At 38.1% G+C, this 9,453-nt stretch overlaps 1 protein-coding gene across 3 annotated transcripts in view; it reads right to left on the bottom strand.

Moving 5' to 3' along the window:
- Positions 1-611: 611 nt before the first annotated feature.
- CTXN3 (cortexin 3) overlaps positions 612-9,453 on the bottom strand; it is an 88,259-nt gene continuing 79,417 nt past the window's right edge. For all 3 annotated transcript variants that reach the window (XM_063454153.1, XM_063454154.1, XM_063454152.1), the window contains exons 2-3: positions 1,941-4,214; positions 612-1,899 (exon numbers count right to left, since the gene is read on the bottom strand). In XM_063454153.1, the coding sequence (XP_063310223.1) occupies positions 3,874-4,167 (294 nt within the window). In that variant the 5' untranslated portion in view covers positions 4,168-4,214 and the 3' untranslated portion in view covers positions 612-1,899; positions 1,941-3,873. The remainder of the gene's footprint in view (positions 1,900-1,940; positions 4,215-9,453) is intronic.

Genomic DNA, 9,453 nt, shown 5'->3' with positions numbered 1-9,453 from the left:
GGCCTTCTTGTTAATTTATCTTGTTGAAGGTGAATTATCATTGGAATACTTTTAAAGTAAATAAAATGTATTAGAATGTGCGGGTTTGATTAGGAGCCATTCAAAGCTCATATTTAACTATAAGGAATAATAATAATAAAAAACACCTGACACTCCACGATTAGCTGTTTTAAATATAAATGATTAAAACAATTGGCTTGGTCCAGGTCTCTAGACTTAACTTTTTCCACCATTCTGGGTAAAAAGAAATTCACTGTTTAGATATGTTGATATGTAGGAGGAAAACATGGCAAGTATTATAAATATACATCTCGTAAGTTGTGCCAGCTTTATTTTGACTTAATTTGTAGCACCTCCAGGTAGGCGTGGTTTAGGTTGCATCGACCCATCATACATTGCAAGGTGGTCACTGGTGCATTGCGTTAAAGGACAACTTACAGTTCAACTCAGTGATAGCCTGTTTAGCTAATAATATGGCAGCTATTAGGAAAATGAGAACAAATAGAAAGTACCTGTGCTTATACTTAATACCAGTGGCGGAACTACCGCGGTCGCAAGGGTCGCAGCTGCGTCACTCTAGGGAGCCAACTAAGGAGCCGCACTAAGGGCCGCATTGAAGGGGTCTATCGGGTGACCCATGCTGTTAGGTATGGTAATGTATTTACAGGGGGCCAAGAGGTCACTTCCTCCCAGCAATCAGAGAGAGATGTGCGGGAGGAAGGAGAAGAGGGAGTAAGAGTGGGAACTCTGACTCCCATCATCCCGACCCCAAGGAAAGTCACCCTCCAGCACCTAAAAGGCAGGAAAAAGGAGGGTGACTAAAACATGTTGTATGTGTGTCTGTTTGTATGTGTCTGTATGTGTGTGTGTGTGTTTGTATTTATGTGTCTGTATGGATATGTATGTGTGTTTGTATGTATGTATGTTCTGTATGTATGTGTGTATATGTCTGTCTGTATGTGTGTGTGTATATCTGTCTGTGTTTTTGTATGTATGTGGCTGTGTGTATATGTGTTTGTATGTATGTATGTATGTCTGTCTATCTGTATGTATGTGTCTGTGTTTGTATGTGTGTATGTATGTGTGCTTGTATGTGTGTGTAGGGGGGTGTATGTGAGGGGGAGGGTAGACATTTGGAGGGGTGATGGGGGTAGACGTATGGGGGGCACAGGGCGATTTTCACACCGGGGCCCCGTGGTTTCTAGTTACGCCTCTGCTTAATATAGTTTGATATGCATGATTCAGGTGTTTTGACAGAATAGAATATACAAGACATAAAATATATAACAGAAAAATCTGTCGGGTTTAACATTGTTTTTATATTATGTGTGCATTTTTATAATATAAGGTAGCATTTCAATGTCCAAAAATGATACCAACAGCCATTTATTCCCCACTACAGATTTATCTGACTTTGAGGGGAGAAAATTAAAAGTGGGCAATGAACTGCAAAAACCAACATATTAAGCAAAGCTGGCTCAAATTTATGTGAGTGCACATTTTCCCCCTAATCCACTTGTCTATTGTGCTATATCCACACCTAGTACATTATTATATCATTATTATATTGTACAATTGGACTGTACATCGTTTGTTTCTTTCATTTATCATCCATATAATTAAAGGAATACTCCACATACACAAAGCACTTCATGACTGAAGGTCTGTGCTGAGGAAAAAGGGGAGGACTTACAAAGGCTGCAGACAGGAGATTTGCAGACTTGAAAGCTGTTTTAGATGTACTTTGAATGAGAAAATGCATAATTAAATGCATAAAATATTTAAATTCTAAACATTTTTTATAGAGGTATATCAATTAAATTGGTTTAAAAATTTCCATTGGAGTGTTCCTATATACATTTGTGATTTGAGACAGCTCCAAAGCATGTGAGTGCATCTCTATTATATTACATATAGCTTCTAGGACACTAACATTTTACATAATTTGGGCACTCTATTTTATTCTGATTGAGCATTGAGTATTTCATTAGATATTCACATAAATCTGGGGGGATCATACCACAGTGTGTGTGATTTATACATTTAATGCTGCACAAATATTGTAAAAACAGTGTTATGAATGTGTCTGTTCTCTCTTTTATGTTGGACTTCTATGAACACACCTAAATTCTACATACCAAAATCATATTACATATAAGCCCAACTACATTCTATTTGTTTTCTATTAGTATTTGTACATTATGTATAAGAGGGTTAATACACTTGCAGTTTGATGCTTCACTCCTGTGCGTGCTCAATCTATTTTTTATTTTTCTGTTCACTATCAGAAAGTATTAAGAGGTAAGTATAAGTCAAATGCAAATAACTCATGAGCTAAACATTTGCAAATCATTTTCTGTGTCAAAACAGAAAATTATGTAGGTGTCACAATAGCTGAGAGGCATGTCTTCATTGGCCGTATTGTTCAGAAACTTGTGGGTTGCCAACATTAGCCATCAGTTGTTAAGACTGCAGTTCATAGTTACCAACATTGGGAGGTATGACATTTTGAAAGGGATGGAAAGACCAATAAAGAGCATTAGATACAAGAAATGATGAAAGATCAGCACTGAAGACATGAATTGTAAACCAAATTATGTTATATATCTACAAAGATAGGAGATTCGTAGAAGATCAAGGTTTTTGTGGAACACAAAAAAGGGTGATGAGTTACCAGAGGATACAATCCATTGAGAATGGTTAGAGAGTTACCATGTAGATCAAGAAAGAGCAATATCATGAATGCCTATGGAACAAGGTATGCCAAAGAGTGAATCGCAGCAGAGATGGCAACGTAAATGAGAAAAAATTCCTTGAATATTTGCAGAGATCAGGTCTTTTGAGACCTTTGTTAAGGCTTTCTCAGTAAAGGAAAGAGTGCTAAACCTGCCTAAAGCTGATCAATAAGGTTAGAGCAAAGGGAGTTAATGAAGTGATTATACCCAAGTCTCTTTACAAGCAAAACAAATACATACATTACAAAAAAGTAATCTATTAACTTGTCTTTATCAAACATTGTGTGGCACTTTGGTTATATTAGCTACATTTAGAAAGCTTAATTTTCAATGACAACACTCAAATCAGTCATTTGAAGTGTCTTTGAGTATTGAAGCTGTGGAGACAACTGCTAATGGATAAGGCTTCAAAAACTGGCTGAGAAAAAGCTACTAGTTGTTGCTTAATTTGTAAACTAATTAGAGCTGCAGATGACTGCAGTACACAGTAGAGATACCGGATCCTCCATTTCAGTCATCTACAACACTGTTCTTGTCTTCTTCTGTCACCATATTTTCAAAAAGATAGGAAAAGGCAAATCTCTCAAAGAGAAACCAAGGCCCTCACAGAATATCCTTAATACTATTGTTTGGCTGTTTTGGCAGATTTTGGATTCTTGTTCAGCCTGATGTGTTTGACAATAGAACATCTATCAACCACATCACCCTTTGTGCTATATTAGATCTAACTTGTGACCTTTGCTCATTCCAAGCATCTCATATGGAACTATAACCCAAGAGTCTGGTTTCATCAATGGAGACGAGCTATGTAGGCCACAGACACATTTATTTACATTATTTCCTGTTTTTGGAAAGATTTTTTTTGTTGGTTAATCACATTTGAATATAGATTATAAATATATATTTGAAATATTGAATGGGACTTCCCTGCAGTATTGAAAGGCTTTCTTGGGTTATTTTTTACTATAAAAATAGTTCTGTCAATAGCTAGATTTATTTTGATTATATTCTGATTACCATTTTAGGTTTCCTATGTGTTGTGTCACAATACTCTTTGTTTGAGATACTTCCCTTCAGATTGAAAATCTGAAAATTGCTCCTAGAACCCATCATTCGTTCCTCATTTAAGGTGTTGTTTTTAGGCCAGTGCATAGTCAAACTGTCCTTTTTCCAATCCAGTAACACCATCTGCCCAAGTTGAAGTTGGCATACTTCTGTAAGGATCTAAAAGAATTCTGAAACATCTAACAATCAAGACACCTAAAATGATGAACAATAAGACTACAAAGGCAAATGTTGTCTTCTGCTCCAGTGTGATGGAGGAACCATATGAAGCATTCAGTGTAGGCAACAGGGTGGAAGGCAAAGTCTCTCCATCCATTGTCCAGGAGAAAGAAATCAAGCAACTCCAGAATGTTTTTTTTCTCCTCATAACGGCATCAAAAGCATGATAGAAAGCTTGTGACTCGATCTGACTTTCTGTAAAAGAAGATAGAAAATGTGTCAAATTATAATACATTTCACTGAAATCAAAAAACACAATTGGTCAGAATGTTTTTAAATCACTATTGCAATATCAACCTCCCATATTGAAATTATTTTAGACTTCCTTGTCCATAAAAAGTAGAAAAGCAAAAATATCCTCTTCTAGCAAATAGTTGATGGTTTAATGGAATCGTTTAACAGCATTCTGCTTATTAATTATGATGATTGAAAAATTATTTTCGGCTTTTATGTGTTTTTCCAATTTATATAAAAGTGGCTATTAAGCCCAATTTTACGCCTTATCTGCTTGAGTGCCAAAGATCCCTACTATCTGTTTATATTGAGGATTGTGTTGCGGGATGCCTTTTCTGGTGCATTGGCAGAGTTTAAAATACTGAGTAAACTATCTTTAACTCCTGCTGCTTGGGACTGTAGGACTTTATTAGACTAATGCCTTGTTGGATCCTGCTCTTATAGAGTTACTCCAAGCATTATTACCACTCCACTGATTCAAAGTAGTTATGGTGCCTGTAGTTCGTATGTGCAGCATTTTGCTATAAAACACACTGCGCATGCAGAGTTTAATCCCTCTACTGCCTGATGTGTAACTCCACCTCCAGCAGCAACTTTGGGGCAACATTTGCCAGCCCGGAGAAAGAGTTCTGGGCTGGCTAATGTCAGTTATGTGCATGTTTGCCCTCTGTTGTAAGTACACACAGCATTCTGATGACAGACTGCCAATAGCTGCATACCCCCCTTCCCATTACGTCAATATCCTCCCCTCAGTCCTCCCTGGCAGTGTCCACCACAAGCGGGGGGGGGGGGGGGATGATGTCAGCAGTGGAGGATCAGGCTGGAAAAGAGGTGAGTTTTAGCTATTTTCTTCTTTTCTTTATTTTCTATTTTTTTTTTTTGAAGGGACAGGATAGGAAGGATTACTCTGACCAAAAAACAGTGTAAATGTTTTAAATTACCCCAATTTCAATCCTTCACCTATGAAGATATATATTTCACAAAACACCTTTATTGCACTCTTCCTAGTATTTGAGACATTTCTATTGCACTTAAGAAGGTAATGATGATGTATTTAGCCGTCTGTTGTGGGCATCTGCCTGGATCTAATGGATAGGATATGCACGTTCCAAACATTGGAACATAGTATGGGCATCCAATTTTGGGTCTCAACCGCTTTGCAAATGTTTATACACACCAGATAGCTGATTTAGCACCATATTTTGCTATATCTGTTTGTTATTTCACAAATGTCTATTTTGAAGAAATATCTATATACTGTGCTCAGCACATCCTTAAAAAAACCATCAGCATTCCTGCCAATCTGCCCATATCTCTGTATATTTAGCAATCTTTTTTTCAACGAGAGTGCTAAAAAGCAATTAACAGCCGTCTATATTTAAATCCCAATGGATGTATCTCAATACTTGTCTTTATTAGGGGGACCTCTGCTGTATAATAGCCATTTGTACATACAAGTACTCTCTAGATTTTTTTTATTCAAAGAATATAGACAGGAGAACTAAGTAGCCCTTGATATTATCAAGTATATATTAGAAATCTACATACATATAGCTGCTAAAACGAACAAGTTCATATTTTCATTTTCTTTTTTATGTATTTGTATTTTTAGAAAGATATTATTTTATAACAATACAGTAGAGATCGCCTGTAAAATGTACTTCTATGACCTAGTTTAAGAGCTCTGCTCTATTGTAGAATTGGCTCTATTGTGTATTTTAACACAGATAATTTGTTTCTATCTCCTTATGTATTCATTTTTGCTCAGTAACTATTGCTCTTTATTTTAAAATATGGCAACGTGTGTATAAAAGTTCACCGATAAAGTACAGAGACAATGAGGTTAGAGATTCGCACCATTTTTGGGTCAAGCAATAACCGGTGTAGGAACGACAGTAACATTTTGAACAATACTTAGTGATCGGTACAGAGTTATTAAAATGTTTTGTGTCATTGGGTTTCGAATAAGGCATGGTGTGCTTTGGTAATGTGTGTACAGTAGGTTTGGTGGTGTTAGTGCTCCATGTGTATGGGGGGGGGGTGATGTTGTGTTCGATGCCAAGTGTTTGGGTTTGTAATGCGTTGGCTCATAGTGAGTTGAAGAGTGTGGGCTCCCTATGTGATAGGGTTATGTAACGGATCGACGGGCATCCTGACTGGGTACCTCCGTTGAAGGATGCTCCTAGCGCTTCCTGAGGACTCCAAGCTCTGCAGCAGACACCACAACCACCAAACTGGAGAAGCATGCGAATGCTCTCAAGCATATGAATGCTGTAAACAGCTGAACAGGAAAAGCATACAATCAACAAAGGAAAGGAAGTGAGGAAAGTTCCCCGTGAGAGACGGGGCACTTAATCTCACGACCGCTACCCCCAATTTCAATGTCAAAGCAGTTAAAACTAAAAATAACAAAAACTTTAATAGAACACAAATAATATCAAACAAACACACCTAGTGTATCACCCCAAAATGTGAGGATTAAAAAGTAGAAAATGAAAAAATGCGACTGCAATGGTACATTGGCAAAACAGTACGGCAGAGAACCTTATGGGGTAGGAGCAGCAACAACCTTCACATAGATGCAATTAGTTTATGAAACATCGAAACAAAATTGCAATAGTGAAGAAACAAAGTTGCTGACAGGACCTCCCACGGAGCTACAGCCTATTTGTAACTGTTTCGTGCCAAGATACAAAGAAAGAGAACGTCGGATTCTCCTACTTTAAGCAGTTCTGGGTTTCCCTATACCTTCCGATAATCCTAAGGAGTATATGCTTATTTATTACCAGTACAAAAAATCCCTGGTCTATCTAATGCAACCAAAGGATAATAAATCGAAAGGATAGCGAGATGAGAAATAGAGGAAAAAAAGGTATGAAAATGGCTGAGTCTAAACAGAGCTAAACAGAAGGCTAAATCGCCGTAAAGGCTCCTAACTCAGAGTCATGGTAATCACTCTATTATTGCACTATTTGCCCTTGAGAAAGGCGGTTAGACCGCCGAAACGCGCGTTGGGAAGCTTGATCTACTGCTTCTTGAAATGATCCTGTAATTGGATAAACTTCTGTCGACTGCCTTGACAGCTTGTTGGATACCCCGCAGTCTAAGATATATAATAGAGTGATTACCATGACTCTGAGTTAGGAGCCTTTACGGCGATTTAGCCTTCTGTTTAGCTCTGTTTAGACTCAGCCATTTTCATACCTTTTTTTCCTCTATTTCTCATCTCGCTATCCTTTCGATTTATTATCCTTTGGTTGCATTAGATAGACCAGGGATTTTTTGTGTTGGGTGTTGTGATCCGCTGGGTCTCGGTTCAGACCGAATGGTGCTCTCGGGGTCCCATATCGCCTCATGTAGGCTTCTCTGTGGTGTAGGCATTGAATTAGGCAGTCCTAGGGTGGCTAGGAGGGGAGATGCTTCCTCCACTGAGGTCAAAACATGGGTAGTACCCTCTTGGGGTACCTCTAGAGTCCCGTTAATGCCACATCTCTAGGTGATGCCTGCTGATCGGAGTTGTGTGGTAAGCGGTCCATAAGATTTGCGCCATAAGAGGGTGGCTTTCGATAGGTCTTGGAAGAATGTTAATGAGGAGTCCTCATTAGTGGTGTCTTGCCTTTCAAGCCTGCCATTATTTCTAGCTTGTCTTGCACTGTGACACATCTGAGGATGACATCTCTGGCTGCTAGGGTTTTCAGGTGAGGAGGACCTGGCAGGCGGTACACCCCGTCAATGATTATTTTCTTTACCACTGTGTGTGGAAGCACTGTACTTAGTAGGCGCCTGATGTATTGCAGCAGCTCTTCGGCCAATACTGCCATGGGGATGCCCCGGATTTTTATGTGTTGTACTGGGTGCCTTGTCTGGCTGTCTTGTTAGGGGGGACCCAGGTTGATTCAGTCCCTGCTGGGCTGAGGCGGGTGTCTGGGCCTTTTCTGGCGGTACTGCCATGGGTGCAGGCCTGGACTGGGCAGGCCTTTGTAAGCTAATTTATGTTCGGGAACGTTTCCTCAAACATAGATTTGCGGGATCCCATTTGCTAGTAAGCTAATTTATATTTGGGAAAGTTTCCCCAAACATAAGTTCGTTGGATTCCATGCCCTAGTGAACATGTCTATGTTCGAGGGAATTCCCCCGAACATAGACCTGCTTTCTAGCACATGCTTGCTACTGTTTTTCACAGAAATAAGACATCCCACGAAAATAAGCCCTAGTGCGTTTTTCGGGGGAAAAATTCATATAAGACCCGGCCTTTTTTCGGTTAAAGATGGGTACCTACGTTCGAGAACAAACTAATAGAAATTAATTTTCAAAAATGTAGAAAAAGCAATACCCACTATTTATAACAAAATAGAATTTATATTCCTAAAAGTTCAAAATCTGTCTGAAGTATTGCAAAACTAGTTATACTATAACATGCATGATATTTAATATCCACAAAATAGTTCTCACACAATTCTTGAATAAAAAAACAAAAACAAAAAGCAAGTAATGAAGCTGTTACAACTGCTACTAAGCCTCTTTCAGTAATGTTGATTCTATGAGTGAAGGCAACCATAAATTCTGATTTTTACAGGTTCTATCCTTTAATGTAGGATATTTCCATGGACTGTAACTCAAAATATACCATTAGTAGGTTGCTAAGCGACCTAGGATGATGGGAATTGGAGTCCAAAGACAGCTACAAGATCATTACTCTACTGTAGAATATAGAATAATTAGCCAGATTCTAAGTGCACTCTACTGTTGTAAATGTGATTTCCAGGCCTTTAATGCTCTGTAGAACATAAGCATTAGAATATTTATCTGAAAATTCAATCAGTAATGACTGATTCCTGTCAGCATTTTAAACATTGTGACAGGAGTTTAATTTTTTTAAATGTTTTCAGCTAATGTAAAACCACAAGAAGTCAACATATTGCTTCGTGCCCATGAAGGCAATGCTATGCATCATGTTTGCATCAGCAAATCTATACATCTTGACCAAAGAGACTCATTTCCATTTTCCTGAGCAAGCTTTAAAAACAATAAAGATGGCCACCGTTTCGAACAAGGCCTATGTGCTGATTCATGCTATTTTTTTTTTTCAAGGATTGTATTGTAGTATATTGTATGTAGTAATTGCATTAAACATTACATTCCCCACGATTACACTTTATTTGTTAATGATTTGTGATTAGTGGTTAATTATGGATAATAA

Source organism: Pelobates fuscus, chromosome 5 (genome assembly GCF_036172605.1).
Source record: "Pelobates fuscus isolate aPelFus1 chromosome 5, aPelFus1.pri, whole genome shotgun sequence".
NCBI lineage: Eukaryota > Metazoa > Chordata > Amphibia > Anura > Pelobatidae > Pelobates > Pelobates fuscus.
The sequence above is the reverse complement of the archived record's forward strand: the minus strand, read 5'-3'. Positions and strand labels throughout refer to the sequence as shown.